Here is a 23,832-nt window from a genome sequence, read left to right as displayed (position 1 = left end):
TTGAATATCACGAGTCAGGCTCGTTATTAAATTTCATGTCAAACGCGAATATCACGAGTTAATGATGGTCGTTTAGAACTCATTGAGTAAGACTATAATGAATAACAGCTACATGAACCTTTTTACAAAAACTAAATGTTAAAATGGGTGGCAGTTATGCGATCGACAAGATGTCTCAAAAACAATCGTAACTAAAAGAAATTATGTAGAATGTTCTCGAGAGTCCCATTTGTGGATTCCTGAAAAATCGGATCAACAAATTATAGAATTATAAAAAAAATAATTATCTGCTATAATCTTTGGATACTTGAGAAATCTTAGAGGTGCACAAAAATACTAACGTAAATTTACCTGCTACAAAAATTCAATAAAATATTATTAACCCATTGAATTGTCAACTACGAGATATCTCGTAATAAACGTTTGCACCAAAACTGTCAACTACGAGATATCTCGTAGTGTGTGCTACAATTTTAAATTAATTACAAATGGTTATTTGATTTAACAAGTAGAATACCGCAGGGGTCACCGATGACCGGCACTTAACTTGACTGTGAAGCCATGAGGGCCATCGGTGACCGGCGTGCTTAAATTAATAGAAATATATTCTACATCGTGACGCCACGGACAATCCCGGCAAAATTGGCGTGGCATTCAACCTGTTAAGAATTATTAACCTTTTGAGTAATAAATACTTTTAACTAAAATTGTTCGCGCGCACTATATGTTATACTGACGAAAATCCGTTTCAAACTAACGTACAATATTTAAGTTGCAATTATCCGCCCGTTTTATACAGAAGTCTCACGACGGTTTATTAATACGGTGTGAGTGGTTTTGTAGTATACTAAAGGCAATTCTTCAGTCAACAATGATTTGTTAACTTAAGTCTTGGCGACTATGTTACAATTGTTTAATGTGGACTGTATAAATGTATGATGTGTAAAATGTATAACACAAAAATGTATAATGAACAAAGTGTATAATATACTTTGACGGACATAGAGTTCTTACTTGATTTCACATGTTTTTATATTTAAATTAGTTACACCCCTTTGGAGAGGGAAGGAACTGAATGCAACTTATTAACCAATAGTAGGAGGGTCCACCCACCAGGGTAACCCGTTAGGAAAGTTTATGTTTTTTGGGAAGGATGGTAGTGGGGGGTTTCTGATTTATTAACTTAAGTCTTAGCGACTATGTTACAATTGTTTAATGTGGACTGTATAAATGTATGATGTGTAAAATGTATAACACAAAAATGCATAATGAACAAAGTGTATAATATACTTTGACGGACATAGAGTTCTTACTTGATTTCACATGTTTTTATATTTAAATTAGTTACACCCCTTTGGAGAGGGAAGGAACTGAATGCAACTTATTAACCAATAGTAGGAGGGTCCACCCACCAGGGTAACCCGTTAGGAAAGTTTATGTTTTTTGGGAAGGATGGTAGTAGGGGGTTTCTGGGAATATAAGGAATTTCCTTTCCGAATAGTACCCTTCCCATGTGCATTGTCTCATGTTCACTTAAGTATTGTATACCACTCGAAGGACCCGACACTGGTATGCTTTTAGTTACGCCAATATGTTTCGATGGTCGTTGAAATGATTTGAGGATTTATGGCTATCATAAATTTTCTTCATCCTTGAATGAAACCTTTTAAATAAACGATACCTTATAACTAATAGTTAACGTATTTTATAATATTTGATTTCATAAACTTATCGTATGGTTTTCTTCAATTGATATTGAATATAAGAAAAATAAACTAAATATAAGTTTATTGTTTACAAATGATTTGGTATCGAACAATAATGTTTTGTAAGATTACGGAATAATTTATTATTAACAACGTTCTAATAATAAATTATATTTAATAATTACAGTTTTTCTTTCTGTGTGTGAATATAATTAAATTAATAAATATAAACGTATTACATTATTTTACATTAATATTAACAAACATGTATGTGCGTCGATAAACCACTCTAGTAATTTTTACCAAACTCATATATGCGTCCATAACACTATAAGGGTTAGAAAAGGTTGAATCAAAAAATTGATATGATGTAAAAAACATTAATGATCAATTATTGTAAATAATATTACAGTATTATATCAGTAACTTAATATTGTTATATTTTGTAAGAGTTCAAATGTGTGTGTGTGTGTGTGTGTGTGTGTGTGTATGTATTCTTTAAAATAAAACCTTAACAGACCCAGGGCAAGATTCTCTAAATATGTCTGCCAGTCAATGGGTTAATTGACATATGATTGAAAACTAGACTCAGGAACTAGACTCAGGAGAGTTTTATGTCAAATAGTTATAAGAATACTGGAAACTGATGTAAAATAATTATATAAACTTATGAAAATCCTTGTATGCGTTAAGTATGTATGCGTAAAAAGCGTAATGCAACAGGAAGATTTGAATTAACTTGTGTCAAAGAATGAGGACGACATGATCCCCTCTAATTAGGGTCCTTTTGGTTTATTTAAGCTCACAGATATATAGTGATATTGAAAATCCGTTTGTTTCGATGACTTATAGTAGATAAATACGAAAAATAGATACTACGAAAATTACTTATAACTTGACTTATTGGTGCTTATTAGAAAAAAATTAGTTGCTGTGCATAATTAGTTTGAATGTGAATCATTGGTAAGAATTTTGGAGACTATTAGAACGACTCTAAGTGTTCCTGTTACATTCGCAGATCTTTCTTGTATTAATCTTTTGTAAACAATCAAAATGATCATATCATTATTAAATATTTTGTGTATCAATACTGTGGTAAATCATAATTTTTATAAACCAATTCAATTTCCTCATTTCATCATTGTTTGTCCTACCAATACATAATCATTTTGCATAACTTGATTTCTTCATCGTTGTTTAATCTTTAGAAGAAGGAACCTGCTTGATCTGGGCTAAAGTCTATGAATGCAGAGTGGTTGCAGCAGGCTTAGCACAACTACTTAACAATATTTGACAATTAGAACCAAACAATGGTATAAAAATCAACAACAAATGAATGAAACACACACACAATCAGATTAATAATTTTAATGATTTTATACCTTAGTTATATAAAGAATTAATATGATGATCTGCACAATCTACTATTTCCACATTTTTTGTGTAATTTTATTGTTTTTCGCGTTTGCCTGTATTAATTTTAATAATACTAGTGTCAGAATAATTAATATAACTTTGAAAATGTTCAATATAAAACTCATCATCACTACTGTATATTTTCTTCATTCATTTTTTCACGTTTTATAAAATTTATATTATATTTCACAAGACACAAGATATAGTGTGTTTCATATTTCTTTTTTTTTTTTTAACAATTAAATACAATTGTTATATTTTTAATCGTAATAATTTTCGTTTTAATATCAGAAGGATTTAATTTCAAATAAAATATAAAAAATTTTATGTATATTTTAAATAATTCTTAATTAATTTTATCTACATTTTTCAATTTTATATATATATAAATTAAATTATAAATTAATATAATATAAATTCAACGAGACATTTTCTCTTATTGGTTTCTTTTCGTTTCTTTTTACGTAAATATAATATATATATATATATATATATATATTTATAATAATAATAAAAGTAATAAAACTTTTCATTTTTTTTTTTTAATTCACAAAGTCTCTTTTAAATTAATTTATATCCATATCGAAATGTTTAATCTATAATTTCTAGTATATTAATAACAACTGACGTAGATATAGAAATTTTCTAGAATGCTATTTATCATTTCTGAGAAGATACCGAAGTGAGGGGTCATTTTTTTTATGTCATTTATGCGATACGCATTATAAAATATTATTTATCGCTGTATGATATACACCATTATTAAAAAAAATCGTTCGAATGTTGTTTCATTTTTAAATTGTTAACTTAATACATCAGAGTATTAATTATGAATAAATATCAACGGTGATTTTTACGAAAGTTATGTTTTATCAAATGAAAAACCAAATTTTTATCATTTATGAATCAAATGAAAAAGAAAACGATACAAAAAAAAAGAATTAATTATAATAAAAAAATAGAATTATTATAAAATATTAAAAAAACTAAATCATTCGAAATAATAGATCAGTCGAGTCACACATCATGTGAAATAACAAGAAATTGTCGATAATCGAAATCACGAATTAAATTAAGGGTTCATTTTGGTTTATCATTTTGAAAAAATCAATTTTTATATTTTTGCATTTTTCGAAAGTAGACATATGTAGAATTATCATACAAAAATCTTAGAACGTTCCGAGCAGTTTAAGTATATTATTTTGCGACCCAAACACATAGAGATATTACAGATAGAGGAGACAAACCATCTGCGGTTGTGTAAGTGGAAATGTCTCTGCATGAATATAGCTGCATAAAACAAAAGGTTGATGTTGACCTGACAAAAACAGAATTACTTGAAAGATGTTTAGGTGGCCACACATTTAAAATAATAATGAGTGCTTCAACAAATGCGTTTGGGCTATGGTGCCTAAACACCTATTTAATGGTAAACAAAATTGTTGAAATAACTTGTAAATTGGCAGCTTGTATATTCAACGAAGGTTTTGATCCAATACTGAAAATAATGCACGTTTTGGTGATAAAACTTGGCCCTATCGCAGTCAATTACGCTAGTAACCGCGGCAATACGCGCGTGCGCTCAGCCAATTGTTTGAGCGGAGAAGCTTTGATAGAGGCCAGGACACAACAAAAAAAGGCTAGAGTGGAAGATAATGAGTATTTTGAAGAAGCAGAAGGCATACTGTATGATGCAGGCATCTTAGAATAAGGTAAAGTCAGACTTTTTTTTTAATTTTGTAAAAAAAACTTTAAACGCGTTTTTCTCGAAACAATGTTTTTTCGGTTGGCGGGCATGATATCTCCGAAACTACTCAACCGATCCTTCTGAAATTTTAACCACATACTCTACACATGAATGGCTATCTCGCATGCTACAACCAAGTCAAAATGGCCGTCATTTTGTTTTGTTTTTCATAAAAATTGATAGTTGTAGCATACCCGATAGCCATTGTCCTACTGAATTTAAAACCGTTTAAATTTTGTTGTTTTAGACCAACCGTTCTCAAATTTCGATCTCCGCCAACAGCATACCTACGTTTTAAGGGTTCACGTTTGTCAGCCATTTTGAATGTCAAAATATGTTAAAAACAATACAAAAAAATTGTTTTCTCGTACTTCTAGAGTGTATTTATCATACCCAACAACTTTCATATGTATATGTATCCTACTAAGCCTAAACAAAAATCGTGAAAATAGCCTTTTTTTCGGCGTAAGAACCAGAATGAACCCTTCATTCGTAAACCCGTATGTGACTCAATGGTGACCACGTGACTCGATCACTACGTTACTCACAACAAGTTAAAAAAGAAAAAAATATGCCAACACGTTCAGTACATGTGGTATTCTCAGGTGTGATGTCAACGTAAAAAATAATTACCTCCACTGAAGAGAGCACAGCTGATTAGAATAAGAATGAACATTTTTCTTTTTCTTGGTAACACCTTTTTCCAACTTTGATTTCTTCTTCTTTTTATTTCTCACTACTTTCACATATTTATTTTTCTTCAATGTTTTCCTTTTAACTTTTGACTACACTAAATGTAACTTTTATTTAATATTATCAAAGTATTCCCTTCGTTTTTTATTAATGCTTAAAGGATTAAGAGAAGGGTGAGAGAGAATACAAATTTGTTTTTTGTTCTCTCTCTCTCTCTCTCTCTCTCTTTCTTATTCTTGCTTTCTTGTTATCTTTATTTGAATTAATCACTATAACTGTTTCTTTAATCATTGAGACATTTGAAATTTCGTTCATGAATAACACTCGCCTTTCAAGAACCTGCATGAACTGGAAAGTTGAAACTGTACTGAAGAAACTACGCGCCATTGGTACATAGTAACTCTTTCACACACACACACACACACACACACACACACACACACAAATCCGGAAATCTACACGTACGACCTTACCCTTACTGCGTTGCATTGGAAGAAAGTGTTGCAACATATATAGTACAATGTCATCTCTCACAACATTGGTTTCTTCTTTTCTGGATATCACGTTTGTATTTCATTCTATGTATTTACAGATTTCTTTTTATCTTCGTCAATCTTTTTTTTTTTTTTTTTTTTTGGTATTATAAATCTAATATAGTAATATTCTATTAAATAAAATATAATATAATATTATTCTATAATGTATAATATAATATAATAACATCATGTATGTTTTAGGATAAGTAGAGTCCATGTAGGTTTTAGAGAATTAGAAATGTGTTATGTAATAAATAGAGAAAGAAAATGCTTAAAAGAAGAACGGTGAGGGAATTTTTATATCAAAACGTATTTGATACTGAACATAGATCACATGCATAATCTCCATACAATTAGCTTACTTCTGATACTGTGCATTTGTCTCATTTTCTTGAAGCTTGGTCTTTTTGAAGGTTTCACTCCTAACGTGTTGTGATCTACACATATGTATTTTTATACTTAATATTACAAAGTATAAGGGAAGTACATTTAGTATATGGTTAGTTCTTGTTAACGGCCATACCGTGATGAAAACACAAGTTCTCGTCCGATCACTTAAGTTAAGCATCACTGGGCACGGTTAGTACTTGGATGGGTGACCGCTTGGGAACACCGTGTGCTGTTAACACTTTTTTTTTCTTTTTTTATTCTATTTTTCTTATTAATGAAATATCTTATTAATGAATAGTAAAAAAATCATCGTCAAGATCAAACTTAATTTAACATTTTTTGATAATATTTTCTTTTTCTCTTCTTTGTGTTTACATTACGGTTTATATAAAAACTATTTTGTAAATAGTTTGAAATAAGAACTGTACGAATACTTATTGCTCCTATGTTTCTGCCAATTTTTTCGTCTTCCTTGTCAATTTTTAAATTTATTTAAAAAAATTATTTTTTTATTTCATCCGATTTATTGTAGTATTCTTTTCAAGAATATGTAGGAATTCATTGTTTATAAATATATTAGTTACTTTTTATACTAACTGTATCTATAAAAATGAATAAATAGGCCGCTTATTTTGAAAGTAGCCTAAGTTCATTTTCCAAAAAAAATCAAGTTAGTTACCATAATAATTACATTTTCACATGATCTTTTCATTCTGAAGCAATTTGTTACAAATATATTTAAAATCATGAAGAGATTGTAACAAGAAAATTTGCCGATCAACAAATTGATGAAAAGTTTATTTTGAAAGTGGCCTAACTCCATTCGTCATTAATTATTTTTCAGTTGCACCTAGTTATTGTACAACTTCAAGTTATGTTATAATAAAGCATTTGAGGTTGCTTATGTCATCTTATGATGACGACCACCGGTGAACTTTGGGGGCGGGGGAGTGACAAAATGGGAATGAAAAACTGTAAGAACTGTAAGTATGTTGTAAAAAAAGGTCATGAGTGCAATAAATAGTTTTTAGTTTTTCTCAGTTACTTAAAAAAAAAAAAAGGTTACGAATCATCGAAATTAAGAAATTAATTTTCAAGAGGGTGATAGGACAAAAAAGTTTGGGAACCACTGATTTATACGATTTAATAATTTGATATTTTTTTATGGATAGATGAATTAACTATACAACAGCGTTTCAAACAGAAATAAAAAAATTAAGAAAATAAATTATCTATAAATTTAGATTCACATTATAATATCAAATTTAATAGGTGAAGCAGGTTACTTTCGGAAAATAATATGTATCAACATTTAATTATACCTAATAAAATAAATAATGCATGTTCTATTAGATTGGTTCATAAGTATGTTCTATTCTTAGTAATTAAAAGTACAAAAATACAGCTCAAACCGTACGGATTTATTGGATAATTGGATACATCATATTATATATACAATATTATGAATTTAAGTTAAATGTGTCTTCATAGCTCAGATGGTAGAGCGCTCGCTCGGCAAGCGAAAGGTCCTGGGTGCGATTCCCAGTCTTAAACAACCAAAGCCCAAATTGTTCAGTGCGTTTAATCAATAAAAAGGGGATCTTGACAATATTGATAAGTTACGGTCCTTACTTCTTCCTCACTGTTCATCATCCTTGAAAAATCACGCACTTGCAATAAATACCATGCGGACTGTGTGTAATATTTCAGGGAAGAAACAAAGGAATTTGTTTGAGACAATATTAACAATGTCTCGATGCTGAGTTAGATCACCGTGAGGAACAATTTGGTCCAAAAGTTGTTCTTAGATAGCTCAGAAGGATACAGAGCATTCGCCCGAAATTAAAGCGAGTGGAAGACTAATTTTTTTTCGATTACATTTATCTAACTAATTGATCTCAAATTATATGCTTAAATCAAGTCAATAAATATATGCTAATAATAAACAAAAAAATTATTTTTTTGAAAAAATAAAATATTCATTCGGTTAAAACTCAATTGAATATTATTGTAGCTAAAGAAGTATTTTACATTTGACGAGTATACTCATCATCGCGTTGATTCCGCAAAATATTTTTGGTACACAGTTTTCAATGAGGTCTACGCAGTTAATTGGCTCAATGTATTTTATGTATTATGTATGTTACATAATAAATATTTAATATATAATGAAACTCTCAAAAATATTCAGACTAACCACAATTCTTTCTTCCTTTCTTCATATTTCGATTATTTATAAAGCAATCCCTGGAGATATTGTTTTCAACAATAGGTCATTTGTTAATCATTTTAGACATATATTATTTTAATTATTTACTAAATTTCTAATAAAAGAAAAAATGTTAAATTAATATACGGTATTGCAAAATTTGAAAGTACCAATAATGATTTTTGGTTGCGTTGCTTTAAGTGGAATTGGAAATTTGATAATTATTAATAACACTGTAAATATAAATCTTTAACATATTTAAAAAAAATCAAATATGAAGAATCGAAAACATGAGTATTAGTAATAATCTGAAGTTTCAGCAAGACAACAGACAACTCAAGCACAATCGCATTTGTAAAACTTATTTTTAAATAGACCTATTAAAAAGATTGTATTACAATTTTTTATTCCCAGTCATACTCATCGGACTTTAATACCGTTTACTAATTATTGTATAATTTAAGTAAAAAATGTGGAAGATTTTTTTTCTTTCCACTACTAAATGAAAAACAAAATACAAAAAAAAATTGGTGAAAATATAATAATAGAGTATTTTTTAATTTTGTTGAGAATTGTTGTTTTGTCAGTAATGAACTGTATCAAATTTTCTATAAGACACCGATGAATGAGAATGAAAATTTTAAAGTCTTGAATTTATTACCACGTCGGGATAGACAAAGAAAATTCGAAAATATTGTATTGACCTCACTGTATGAAAATATCAGACAAATAACAACAGCAAAATTCAAGGGCATAATTAACCTATTACGATATATACCAACGGAATATCATGATTTCTTCAAATCCCTTTCACGTACACAAAATGTAGATAAGTAGTAAATTGTTTTGTAGGTTATGTTTGTAATGTTGTACGTTATGTAGTTAAAAAATGTTTTGAATCGCGTAAATTATGTTTCTGAAGTGTTTTAAATATATGTAAAATAAATTGAGTATTGTTTTTTACAATTTGAAGCATCTTAAATTATGTTGAATGGACTTGGGCTCCTTCAAATTTTATAATGAATTTTGTTATTAATTTTGACAATGACTTAATTCGTGGTTAGAAAACGCATAATATTCACCTAATAATTGCCACTATTTTAATAGGAAATATAAATTTAAAGCCTTTAGATACATTTAAGAAGTATAACTCGTTAGTATCTTGTACATATATTTTTAATTGCATGAAAACGCAAACCCTTCAATATATCGATTCGAACATAAATGGAGTTAGGCCACTTTTAAAATAAGCGGTTCAAATAATTATTTAAACAGTTTCAATATTGACATCTGAATGTTTAGCATTATTCTTTGTAATGTACATTTTACCCATCGATGTTTGCGTTATAATACATACATACATCACAAGAAGTATCTAATAATAAATAAAGATCTAGACGTATCTCACTGTAGTGAAAGGACTTTTTTACATATACAATCAATTAAATATTTCCTAACTCATTAAACTGGAAGATCTAGTTAAGATATTTAGTTCTTTTTAATAATTTTTTCCCATTATTCTGTAACACTATTTTTTCGTTTATTGTAACATACAATATTAACATATAATAGATATGCAATGTTTAAACCAATGTATTATTGTTTAAATATCTGATTATACTTTATACATCTGATACACTGTTAAATAAATATAAAACATATTGTTGTCTCTTACACATGAATTTTGTTATATTATATATATTATATTCATATATGTAATACTTCTATATGGACAATTTCCATAAATGGAAGCTGTTCCAACAAAGTGAGACGGATAATGTCACCTTCTCTATCCTCTGAGCTTCCAGCTCAGTTCTGCATGTGCGCATGCGGGAAAACGTCGAGTAATTCAAATAGAATATATTTTTATAATAACTTTTTATGTTATTTAAATATAAATAACACGAGTTCACCATTTTTTAATAACTAGTTGATGAAAAGAAGTTATTGATAAATTAAAATCACAAATTTGTAAAAATTTACCATTATTTTTCTGAATTATAATAATGAATAATACTGTGAACACAATTTTAGCCACAAAATTATTCTCCAGTTTATGTCCCCACTAGTGATATTTTAGAGAAATTTCAAGCATGCGCAAATTGGACAAAGTTTTTCGGAAAAGAGAGAAAATAAATATTGTCGGCATCGTAATGTTAGGACATTCTTTCCCATATCAACTATCCATATAGGAGTATTACATATATGTTATAAATAACAAGACACTCTTGGACGCCATATATGATGTTGATATATTTCGAACGTTACATATTTTAGATCTTAACTGGTGTGGTTCCCGTATAGGGAGAAGAGGCGCTAGTGTATCGCGTCGGTACGCTACACGCGTATCCCTACTGAATGTCGTTTCCCAGCTATCACCTGCTAGTAACGTTAGAGGGCAGCACAAGCGTCAGTAGAAGCAGGCGGTAGTAGAGTGCAATTATTTCTTTCTTTACACGTTATCTTAATAAATATAATTTTTTTCTACTCGCTTGGTTGCATTATTATTATTCATCGATTCCAAATACGTCCCAAACTTATTATACAGTGTTAAAAAATAATATAACATTCAATTACAAAAAAAAAAGAAGATTAGTAATTACATTTACTTTGTAACCGACAAAAGTTTCAAAAATGGTAAGATATTAAGGTTAAGTAATATCATTTTATTTCAACAATAATATCCATTTTAATTTATATTATTTATGTATTTTATTAATATTATTAAAAAGTATTTATTTCTCTTCGTATTATGAATGTCAATATATAAACGTGACTTAAGATTTTTATTTATAATTTTCTAAATGGAACATTCACATTGTTCAATTTTGCCATGTTTAAAATCTGTTTTCGATCAAAATACTTTACATGATAAAAATATACGATGAAAATTATTGTATTTATCATGTAAAATATTTGACATTGTCAAAATATAAGAAAACTATTGTATTTGACAAATTAATGACAGTTTTCATATATGTAATTCATACGTGTGTATGTACATATGTTTATTTAATCACATTTTATATATTTTATTATACATAATTCATCTATTGTATTTTTCAGACGATCGGAAAGAACAATAAAATGCTTCAGCATATTAACTATAGGGTTAGAATCATTCTTCAAGATTCTCGAACCTTTATAGGAACATTTAAGGCATTTGATAAGCATATGAATCTTATTCTTGGAGATTGTGAAGAATTTCGTAAAATTAAACCGAAAAATACGAAACAACCTGAAACTGAACAAAAACGCGTATTAGGTTTTGTACTATTGAGAGGAGAAAATATTGTTTCGCTTACCGTAGAAGGTCCTCCACCTCCGGAAGAAGGATTGCCTAGAGTTCCTATACCAGGGGCTGCACCAGGTCCTGGTATAGGACGACCTGCTGGTCGTGGCATGCCAGCGAGTATTGCAGGAGTACCTGCAGGTTTACAAGGACCAGTTAGAGGCATTGGTGGTCCATCGCAACAAATAATGACACCTGGTGGTAGAGGTCAAGTTTCAGCACCACCGCAAATGCATCCAGGTGGTCCTCCACGTATGCCTGTTAGTGGACCACCACCTGGTATGATGGGACCACCACCAGGAATGATGGGTAAAAAATAACAGTTTGATTTTATTTCATCATATACATTTATCTATTTAAAGGAAAAAGTAGTATAGGATATTATATATTAATTTTGATTATAGGAATGCCACCTGGAATGCCACCAATGGGAAGAGGCGGCCCACCAATGGGACCACCAGGAATGCGTGGCCCACCACCTGGTATGATGCGTGGAGGTCCACCTCCACGTCCATATTAATAATGATACTTTGTACATTATTAATTGTATTTTTTGTCATCACTAGTAATAATAAAACCATATTTGTAATGTATGTATGTATGTATGTATGTGTATGTTGTATGTTATGTTTATTGTGGTGGTATTTGTAATCTTGTACAAAGGATATTAATAGTTTATTTAAGTTTTCTTAATTATTCATAATATATATATCAAAAAATTAGTTAGTTAATTATTTTCAGATATAACATAAAAGTACATATTCAAAGAATCTAACTTTTTCAGCATATTGATCTTATGATATTTGAGGATGGACATTCCAGAGTGCTACAAATGTTTCAGGAAGGTAAAAAAAGATGTTCCAGGATGTAATATCATCATCTTTTAGTTACATATTCTTATTTATATTACTTAGTTTGCTTTATTTTTAAGAAGTATTTTTTCAATTTTTGTTTGTTACTTTTTTTTTTTCTTTTTTTTTTTTTTTTTTATATATATATCATTTCTTTCAAATTTCATATTTACACTTTACACTGTTTTTACAGCACTGCTGCTATAGTTTTATGCATGGCATATGGCAGGTTTTTACAACCAAAATTTAATATAAGATGTACTATTAAGGTCACACACACACACACAAAAATTCATCTGAATATAGTTTATGTGAATATGAAATATATATATATATATATATATATATATATTGGTTACTTTTAAAAACGTGTCTATGTTCATGTGTGCTCTTAGATCATTATTTATCAACTATTATATATAAAATAATCACAACCAATTTGTTTTTCTAATAATAATAATAATAATAATAGTGACGATATAATAACAATAAAATAATAATTATACTAAAAGAAATTGATGTGTATTAATATACTATATAATATACTATATAATAAAATATAAATATTTTTTCATCTGTGCACTGGGTGTGTATCACTTGTTGTTCGTATAAAAAATAATTAAAAAAAAAAAAAAAAAAAAAAGGAACATGCAAATCACAATATAGTTTCTGTATAAATGGCAATAATTTTGTTTATAACAATTCTTTGATACTACTTCTTTATATTACAAAAAAAAAAAAAAATCAGTAAAATTTACTTTACCTTATTATTATATAATTTAATTATTTCACAATTGATAATTTTAATATTTAAAAAACAATATATAACACATATATATATATATATATGTACATTTTATATATATACGTGTATATACGTATATATACACGTATATACGTACATACGTATATACGTAATATATACATATTATATATTATACACATATATATACATGTTATACATATATATACGTGTGTAATATGTATGTAATAATTAATAATTGTTAGAACAATTATATATGTATATACATGTATATATGTTCTAACAATTATTATTATTATTATTGAAATTGAAAGTATTGTATATAGGTATATTATATTTTTTCATTTTGAAAGTATTAAAATATCTTATGAATTGAACATATATATATATACATACATATACATACATATACATATATATATATATATATAATCTTATAAAATGTATGTTCTCGAAACTATAAATCATCACATGAGCCTTTTTTTGTATTTATAGCATTGAAAAAATGTATTTTCGTAATTAATTTGCTACTACGAATCACTCGGTTCATTTTTATAGGTAATAGATGATATCGAATTGTTTTTATTTTCCGGGATATGATCACCATTTTCCACCAGGCACTCAAAATTTTCTAAGTTAATGTCAGTCGATTGAAATCCATTTTCAAATATATTTGTATTCGTTTCCGTACTGCTAAGTGTATCTTCCTTTTGTAGATTATTTGGAGAATTATCTAAACATAAGATAAATTTATGATCTTGTTAATTTTTTTTTTTTTTTCTTACAAATAATATCATCCGAAAAATACATATGGGATATTTCCACCATATCAAATCAACCACTTTTGATCCTGACGACCCTTTTCGATTTGGCTGAAGGTTTTTTATTCTATTTTATCCTGTGAAAAACAATTCTCAGAATGTTTTCAAATTTTTCTCTACCAAACGTCTCAATAGGTTGAATTTTGAAGAAGTTGTAGCCATTTAAAAAAAAGAGCCACTTATTTTTGGATTTGGTAAAAAAATTTGAGTTTGAAAAAATTCTGAGAACTGTTTTTTTTTCATGGGGTAGAATAGGATGAAAAACTTTCAGCCAAATCGAAAAGGGTCAGAGTCAAAAGTGGTTGATTTGGTATAGAATACCCCATATACAAGGATATAATTGTAAAAATTATATAAATACAAACTACTTATATATATATATATATAAAATAATTAAATGCGTATTACAATATAAATGGAAAAACGTTTTTCTTTTTTTTTGGTTTTTTTACAATATAACATACTAATGATGATTTTCTTTTTTCAAATAATGAATACATTAATGCTTATTTACAATAATAATAACACACTATCGTCGGGAAGGTCGTGAGCGTGATTTAGAAAACATCTTATAACTTCACATTTAATAGTATGATTTCAATGAAATTTGAAAAATAGATATCAAATAGTATTTCGAAGATGTAGATAACTTAAACTCAATGCTATCAAAATTAATTAACTGAATTTATGCTACTTTGTAAGCACGAAGCTTGCAGTGTCAAAATAGCACATTTCATCAAATTATTAGTTTTTCTTAAAAATTCATTAATTTAAGACTAAACACTGGTCAGATTTTACAAAAAGTAACAATCAGAAACATCATTCCTGCTCAAAAATTAGTGACAATGAAAAAAAAAACAAGTATTAATAAGTATTTTATTGAAAATTAGCTTAAGTTTTGTATAAAACGTATTAATACGCGACCCGCCGACTAGCGCCAGTCTGTGGAACGGGTAAAAATACCCAACCCGCCGATAGTGTGTTAATAACTATTAGGTCATTAAGTATGAAATGTCTGATTTTTGAGACTGAAAGTTTGGTTTATTATATCTCTGGCGTTAAATAATATAATTAATCAAAATATGCACGTAAATTATCAATACAACGTTGCCATTTTAACGATAGCTTATTAATACAGCTAACGAGAAAATCTAAAGAGCAGCTGATGATAAAATCACGAAAGGCATTTTCCATCGCATGTTGGGAATTCAATATTTTTCCTTGCAAAAAATTGTCTAAAGCTCGGAAAAAATGGTAATCGGTTGGTGCGAGATCTGGCGAGTCTGGTGGGTGACAAAGTGTTTCCAGGTCCAGTTCCTGTAGTTTAAGTAACGTCGATCTTGCAACGTGTGGTCAAGCGTTGTCCTACAGGAGGATTGGTCTATCCCTGTTGACCAATCTCGGCTGCTTAATTTGTAGCTATCTCATCATTTCTTCTAACTGTTCATAGTAGAGGTCCGCTGTTATTGATTGCACAAGTCTCATAAAACTATAGTGTATAACACCCGTGCTGGATCACCAAACAGACACCATTAGTTTGTTTTTGGTGTATACTCGGCTTTGGGTTGTGTTTTGGCACTTTATCCTTGTCCAACTATTGTGCCGAACGCTTGCGATTATCAGGTATCTACTTTTCATCGCAGGTGACTATCCGATGCAAAAATGGATCGCCTTTTAGTCTTAATACCAAAGAACAGCAAGCCTCGAAGCGGTTTCGTTGCTGAAGATCGCTCAACTCATGCGGAACCCACCTATCCAACTTCTTTACTTTTCCGATAGCTTTCACATGTTGTTGGATGGTAACTTCAAACCTAGCTGCTAGTCCACGCGTCGTTTCAGATGGATTTGCTTCCACTACAGCTTTCAGTTGGTCGTCATCCACCTTGCTCTTAGGCCACCCACGTGGTTCATTTTGAAGATCAAAATCTCCAGATCGGAATTTTTTGAAGCATCGAAATACTGTACGTTAGTTAGCTACATCCTTGCCGAACACTTTGTTAACATTTCGGCTTTCCTGCACTGCATTAGTTCCACGACGGAACTCATATTCGAAAATAACTCGCATTTTTGTCTTATCCATGGCTTACAATATTTAACCTCCAGACGACAATACGATAGACTATTCAAAACAAAAGAGTGCATCTGAAAGCCAGATGGCGTACCTTCTTAATACAAAAAAAAAAAAAAAAAAAATAAAGGACAATCGAAGTGAAATATCGGAGATATCTGGTATCAAACTTGAGGCTTTAGGTAATCAGACATTTCATACTTATTGACCTAATACATTTGTTTGATATCAAAGCTTACCTTGTGTAATTGTTTTAGAATATGTACGATCTTCTTCATTTCTCTTAAGTTTTTTAAGATTTGCAATATTTACTACTTGAGAATGAACTTCTCGGCAGACTTCGTTAGATTTTCTATCAAATAAATATTATGAATAAAATAAAGAATTGTACGATTAATTGTTACTGTATTATCTATTGATTAATTATAATTGTATTTCTTACCTACATACTGTTTCTTCTAATGTATTAATTGAACTGTTAGTTTTGAAAGAAGATCCAGTATCTTTTAAATGCACTTCATTGTTATCTCCTTCCTGTAATAAGCGACTACTTATACTCTATATTGCCATTTTTATATTACATAAATTCATTATTATAGTGTGAAGAAGATAAATACTGGATTATATTTATAAGAATTATTATTATTATTATTTAATAAAAAGTGAAAAGCTCTACGATGCTGTATATATGTACATATTTTACTTGTCTTCCTGCAAATGGTACATGTACAATGTCTTACGACAAATTTAATAAAAATACAACACAAATTTATATGGAAAAAAGATAATATTACTATATTTATAATCAAGAACATAAATAATGAATAAGTATTAAATGTGTGTACCTTTATACTTGTTTTTATAGTATCCACATGCGTAGTTGTTAACATTGTTGGTGTTTGATTGCAATTATCTAAATTAATAGGATGTGGTAAAATGTTAACCGTACTTGGATTTTGTTGATTAGCTACCGATAATTTCTTTCCTCCCATTATTACTTTACCTAATACTTCCTAAAAAGAAATTGAAAAAAAAAAAAAAAGAAAAAAATTGTTAATTTTATTATGTAGTTATTATAAAAAAAAAGAAAAAGAAAAAAAAATTAAAGGATTTAATTACAATAAGATAAAATACCTTGCCTGCATGAGACAGCATTATGCCTTTGTTACTTCCTTTTTGTATTACTATTACATTAGTCTTAGTTGTTAATTTTTTATTAGGATGATTAGTTATATTTACAGTTTTATCTGAATTTAATGTCATGCGCTGTAAAATAAATATAACTCTATAACTATGTATCATGTGTATATATATATATATATATATATATATATATATATATATATATATATATATATATATATATTGAATGCATATATTATGTATAAATATATTTAGAATTGTCTTATTTATTGCATACCATTTTAGCAGCAGATTGATTGATAATCGCAACTGGCAATTTTTTACATGCTAAATTTGTTACCACAGATTTAACAATAGGTGGACCAGGACCGCTTGATACCATTGTTCCAGGAGCTGTAAATCGTGCACAAGCTATAAAAAATTATATTACTTAATACAAAGAAAATAAACTATATACATATATGAGCTGTTTAGTTTTAAAATGGGTCTAATTCCATTTTTCAAAAATATCGAGTTAGCTACTGTAATAGTTACATTTTTACATGTTTTTTTTTTTTTTAGCTCAAAGAGCTCACGACGACCAGACCTTCGTTATTTTATAAAAGCTGAAAGTTTTTCTGTGCATGTTCTCTATACAGGTAAGAACGACCAGCGACTATAGAGTTTGGGTTGTAGTTATTTGGGCAGGTAACAGGTAGTAAAGATGTATAAAATAGTACCTTAAATTTGTTAAAGTATAAAGCTCAATTTTTGTATATTTTCTTCGGGATAACTTTAGAAATCTCGGCAATCCATTGCCAGACACTTATGACAGTTGCTACCACTTGCCAGGCACCCCTAAACTGCATGCTGGGTATCTCAATGGAGAATACCGGTAAAGCAATCTACCTGGTCTCTTTTATACTATAACGAAAGTATAATTATAATTTATTAAAGTTTATACAGATGACGAGATTTCTAAAGTTATCTCGAAGAAAATATACCAAAATTGAGCTTTATACTTTAACGAATTTAAGGTACTATTTTATACACCTTTACTACCTGTTATCTACCCAAGTAATCACAACCTAAATTTTATAGTCGCTGGTCGTTTTTACCTGTATAGGGAACATGCACAGAAAAAATTTCAGCTTTTATAAAATAACGAAGGTCTGGCTGTCGTGGGCTCTTGCTCTATTCATTCTGAAACAATTTCTTAATAATTTATATAAAATCATGAAGATTTTGTAAGAAGAAAATTTGCTGATTAAATGAAGCAATGAAAAAGTTTATTTTGAAAGTAGCCTAATTCCATTGTTGATAAGAAAACGCATATTATTCATTTAATAATTGCCACTATTTTAATAGGAACTATAAATTGAACACCTTTAGATACATTTAAACAGTATTACTCGTTAGTATCCTGTACTTATATATTTAATTGCACGCAATTTAATTGAAACGCAAACTCTTCAATATCTCGATTCGAACATAAATGGAGTTAGGCCACTATCAAAATAAAAGGCTCATATATACATATATATATACAGTATTATTCCATTTCGTAAATACATACTTGATATAGCAGATTTAATAGATGAAACAGTTTTCACGTTAGCTTGTACTGTCGTTGGTAAATTTTTAACACAAGGATTTAAATTTGCTACTTCTGATTTTGAAGTTGGTGCTGTAATCATAAATACAAATATATCATTATAATAAAACAAAAATGTATAATAATTAAGAAATATTAATACACTATCGACTGGTCAGGTATTAATACCTTTTATACAGAACGTACGTTAAGTGTTAAGAAAACACTTACCAATGTTTGTTTTTTTTATCATTTAATGAATATTTTGTTTTGCACAACTCTTTGTACCTAGGTTGGAACTTAAATAGTGGCAATTATTTATTCACAACCGATACAAAAGAGTTACATGTTTGCACCTGTTACTATCCATCAAAGTAGTCACCAGCGTTGTGTAGAACCCATTGCCAGCGATTTGGAAGGTGTTGTATTCTGTTAGCAGAGCCTGTTCTGTTGATGGTGCGAATGGACCGGTCTACTGCCATGAGACCATGTCTCATCCAGTGTTACGATACGGCGTAAGAAAGCCTCTCCTTCCAGGTGCGTCTGAGCAGCTTTGTAACGCATCCATTTCTACATTTCCGTCAATTCATGTGAAACCCATTGTGGCATTCGCTTCAGAACTGTTCCAGAGATTCGACAGGCAGTAGACCGCTCCATTCGCACCATCAACAGAACAGGCTCTGCTAACGGGTTTTACACAACGCTGGTGACTACTTTGAAGGACAGTAACAGGTGCAAACATGTAACCCTTTTGTATCGGTTGTGAATAAATAGTTGCAATTATTTAAGTTCCAACCTAAGTAATTATTACATATAAAACATTTTACATGTTTTCTGAAAAGTGCACTTTTTTCATACTTCACTAATTTTTGCTCACTATACGTGTGAGTTAAGCTCATGGTGTTATCCACCGATAGTGTGTTAAGATATATAAAATTAATATATTAATATTAATATTATACAATATAATATAATATTAAGTCGTCCCATAAGTTTCTTCTTTTCTTTTAGTAATTCTGCTGGCACAATATTTTTTAGGTTGAATAATTTCAAGTATAGAAAAAGGTAAAATTGACTTAGAATTGATATTATTTAGTAAAATAATATAAAATATAAAAAACAAAGTATATTACGCATGTAATATTGTTTAACTTATCACCAAAAAAAGGAAGAAATTTTTGAGACGAACTAATATTTCGAGAAAATAATAATACATACGACGTAATTGTATATCTCGATTTTCTGATTGTGTTTCACTATTTCTGATGTGTGATGATAAACTATCTAATGTTCCAGTATTAACTGGTAATCTTGTATTAATCTTATTTTGTACTGTTGTTTTATCTTTATTCTTGGTGGAATTAGTTGCACAAGTAGTAACTTTTGTATTACTATTAATTGTTGAATGAACGGATACCAAAGTATTTGTACTCTCTGACAGTACATCTTTCGAAGGTGCTATTATAAAAATACAAAGTAATTAATATTATAGATATATAAAATACTTAAAGAAAAAGATGGTTTAACTCTTTGCGGCATAGAATTTCAGATAATAAAAGTTCTGAGGTAACAAACATAAAAAAAAAAAAAAAATACAGTCGAATTGAGAACCTTCTCCTTTTTTGAAGTCGGTTAAAAATAGCCCTATGTTGCATAGAAATTTGATTACGTTTTAAATTAAACTAAATTGGTATATTTTTTATTAATAATGCTATTACATAATGTAATAATGTAAAAACATAAAAAAAAGAGTTAATAACCAATTGTTTTGAGTAAATAAGACGAAATGTATAAACTTATGAGCATGTGTAGCTATTGCAATAATATTTCGAGGTGGGACTAAAAATGTCTCACCGTGCATTATGGTGTATCAAAAAGGTGGGACGACACTTTTAATCCCACCGTGCCCCAAAGAGTTAATAAAGATAAAAAAATATTGTTAAACCTATTAGACTAGATCCTGCACACATCACAGAGAGTGGGATAAGAGTAACACCTTGGTGCTGTGAAATCGTTGTTTCATTTTGCTCCTTTTTAGCTTCGAGTACTGTTTCATTTTCATTAGCATGATTCAATGTCTCCAATGAATTAGAAGATAACACCAATACCTGTAAATTAATATAATTTTTTATATTCATATGATTAAATCAATCTTATACATGCAAATAGTTGAACATTGCCTGTAAAAGGTCAGATATATCTTCTTAATATATATAAATTACGTGTCACGTTGTTTGTTCGCAATGGACTCTTAAACTACTGAACCGATTTTAATCAAATTTTGCACACTGTGTGCAGTTTCATCCAACTTGAAAGATAGGATAGTTTATATCTCAATTTATAATCGTAATATTATTTTATTGCGAATTATTTGTTTATTAACAAAGAGTCATGATTATCTTTGTTAGTTCGATAAGATTCTAACAAATGGCGGTATAAGGTAATTCGTTGACTTAAAGACGTGTGTATCGGACGTATAGCTCTCTAGTATAACATAAAAATAACCTTATTGTGTGGTGGTGAAAATGAAGAAAGATCTTGTTTGGCAGAGTTAACTTGTTGAATATCTTGGTATTTTATTTTTATAGGCCTTTTTTCTTGATCCTTATCAATATTTAGTACCTATAACATGTAGTCTTTATTTTATTATCACCATTTAAAGAAAATAGATAATACTTCAAATATATTATAATACAAAATAAACAGGACACCTTATTTGTTTCGTGTATGGACCTTTTTCTACAATTGATAGTTGCTTGGGCATTACATGATTCTGCTTCAACTGATGATACTTTTTCAATTTTTAAACATTTCTTCGATTCATCTAATATATCTGATTGAAAATAAACATTTGCAGATTAATTAAATGTGTAAATTAAAACAAAACAAAAATAATGTATCAATTAAAAAGACATTCTAAAATAATATTACACAAAAAAAAAAACTAACAACTGACCAGTTTTTTATGGTTGTACGTAACAGCGACTTCTTTACAATTTTTTTTTTCACATAATAAAAAGAAGTAGCATAATATTTAAACAAAGGAAGAGAAAGAGAGAGAGAGAGAGAGAGAGAGAGTCAACTTAATAGGCTTCACCAAAATAAAATTGGATAGAACAAAAATGTATCCATAAAATACATCACCATCCCAAGATCATATAATCTTGAGAGATTAAAGATTTTTCTACAAAGTGTTAAACAAAATAATTATTTTTTGAATTCTAAGAGAACTAGACTTTATGTTAATTCTTTCATTAGAAAAAAAAAATAAATCAATAAAAATAAAAAAGAAAGTAATATAATTCATTCGATATGATAAGACCACCTTTATCTTCCTCCTTGTTCTCTTCAATTGGACTTTTTTCATTAGCACGAGTTGTTGCAAGTGATAGACTGTTTGCTAACATTGTAAAAGCATTTCGTGCTTTCAATCTAGGTAAAAGTGGTGTTGAACGACGACCTTCCATGATCCAATCTAAAGCAGTATTTGGTCCGTTTAACCTGTTTAATATAATAAAATCAATAATATTTATTATACAATACTGTAAAATAAACAAATTCTAATAAATATATGGATACATACTGTTCAGCTATCATTGTGAGTTTTTCATCGTTAACAGCTCTACGTACTTCTGCACGATGTCTTTCATTAGATATATGAAGAATTTTAGCAAGTTCTTGTAACAATCTTTGTTTGCTACTAGTTAAAAGTCCTTGAGCACGTAAAACCGATACCATATTTCCATAAGCATCTAATTCTGTATAATGAAAAATTTCATTTGTAGAATTTTATTGAAATATTGACTATTCAATGCCATATTAATATTACAGATATTAAATTAAAGATGTATATATATATATATATATGTATGTATAATTAATATAAGAGATATACACACACATGTAATATGGTAGTACAATAGAAAAATATCCCAAGGAAATGTTCATCATAATTAAAATGAAATAAAAGAAAATTTGGATATCATTCTTAATCATGAAAATCATTTTGTGTCATTTAACTGTTTAACGTTGAAGGTAAAGCAATTAGTTGAAAGAAATAAGACAAAAAATGGCTAATAAAAAACATATTCATTGAAAAAAGGGAAAAGAAATTATGCTAAGATAAAATACACCACACAGACAAACGGGTTTATTAATTATTACTTATTAAAGAAAATAGTTATTTTTATTGTAATCTTACCTAGATAGCGTAAACATTTTCTACACTCGTCTCGTGTCATTTCACGTCGTATCGATGAATAAACTCTGTTATCCATATTGATGTAGATTATATTAGACTTTTGAAACAATTCAAATACATTTTCTACATTTTGTACTTCGCTGACAGAATCATTGAGGCTTTCACGTATTATTATTATCATTACACATAGAGAGATTTAGAATTTACAATACTAGGGATATATCATTTGACTTGTCTTGTAGATTGGTAATAAACATAAACTATATAAATTATTCTTCATAAGAATTTATTTAATTGATTTTCATATTATTACGTTATCAAGTATGAACATTGATTAATTATTAATCATGTTATTATTATTTTTAAACATCATAATATATTATTTCATGGAAAAATGTAAGAAGAAGAAAAATTGAATTCAAA

At 28.7% G+C, this 23,832-nt stretch overlaps 3 protein-coding genes and 1 non-coding gene across 9 annotated transcripts; 3 read left to right on the top strand and 1 right to left on the bottom strand.

Moving 5' to 3' along the window:
- Positions 1-4,106: 4,106 nt before the first annotated feature.
- LOC107072755 (uncharacterized) lies at positions 4,107-5,977 on the top strand. Its single transcript, XM_089176608.1, has 2 exons — positions 4,107-4,834; positions 5,117-5,977. Exon 1 carries the CDS (start codon positions 4,393-4,395, stop codon positions 4,831-4,833), a length of 441 nt encoding a protein of 146 aa, XP_089032734.1. The 5' UTR covers positions 4,107-4,392; the 3' UTR covers position 4,834; positions 5,117-5,977.
- Positions 5,978-6,607: 630 nt separating this feature from the next.
- Positions 6,608-6,726, top strand: LOC149031105 (5S ribosomal RNA). The gene has a single exon (XR_016178031.1). It is a non-coding gene; the product is annotated as a 5S ribosomal RNA (ribosomal RNA).
- Positions 6,727-11,092: 4,366 nt separating this feature from the next.
- Positions 11,093-18,096, top strand: SmB (small ribonucleoprotein particle protein SmB). Of its 5 annotated transcripts, none has more exons than XR_016177984.1 (5): positions 11,093-11,334; positions 11,764-12,298; positions 12,394-12,471; positions 12,774-12,834; positions 17,981-18,096. XR_016177984.1 is itself a non-coding variant. In XM_015332931.2 (4 exons), the coding sequence occupies exons 1-4, from the start codon at positions 11,332-11,334 to the stop codon at positions 12,779-12,781; spliced, it is 624 nt and encodes a 207-aa protein (XP_015188417.1). In that variant the 5' UTR covers positions 11,094-11,331; the 3' UTR covers positions 12,782-13,483. The 5 variants fall into 5 exon arrangements, 2 of the variants coding, with proteins under 2 accessions (XP_015188416.1, XP_015188417.1); XR_001476639.2 differs by lacking the exon at positions 17,981-18,096 and adding an exon at positions 13,034-13,483; XR_016177983.1 differs by lacking the exon at positions 17,981-18,096 and adding an exon at positions 13,034-13,483 and having other exon boundaries at positions 12,394-12,834.
- Positions 13,842-23,603, bottom strand: LOC107072749 (uncharacterized). Of its 2 annotated transcripts, none has more exons than XM_015332928.2 (14): positions 23,410-23,603; positions 22,792-22,966; positions 22,534-22,709; positions 21,920-22,041; positions 21,714-21,830; positions 21,154-21,316; positions 20,427-20,666; positions 19,191-19,301; positions 17,913-18,046; positions 17,627-17,758; positions 17,338-17,505; positions 16,935-17,026; positions 16,732-16,844; positions 13,842-14,336 (listed from the first exon to the last, which is right to left on the bottom strand). In XM_015332928.2, exons 1-14 carry the CDS (start codon positions 23,588-23,590, stop codon positions 14,134-14,136), a joined length of 2,127 nt encoding a protein of 708 aa, XP_015188414.1. In that variant the 5' UTR covers positions 23,591-23,603; the 3' UTR covers positions 13,842-14,133. The 2 variants fall into 2 exon arrangements, with proteins under 2 accessions (XP_015188414.1, XP_015188415.1); XM_015332929.2 differs by having other exon boundaries at positions 13,843-14,336; positions 17,913-18,028.
- Positions 23,604-23,832: the final 229 nt, after the last annotated feature.

Source organism: Polistes dominula, unplaced genomic scaffold (assembly GCF_049000335.1).
Source record: "Polistes dominula isolate Pdom_NZ unplaced genomic scaffold, Pdom_raw_medaka contig_80, whole genome shotgun sequence".
Lineage (NCBI taxonomy): Eukaryota > Metazoa > Arthropoda > Insecta > Hymenoptera > Vespidae > Polistes > Polistes dominula.
Note: the sequence above shows the minus strand (reverse complement) of the source record. Positions and strands in the feature narration are given on the sequence as shown.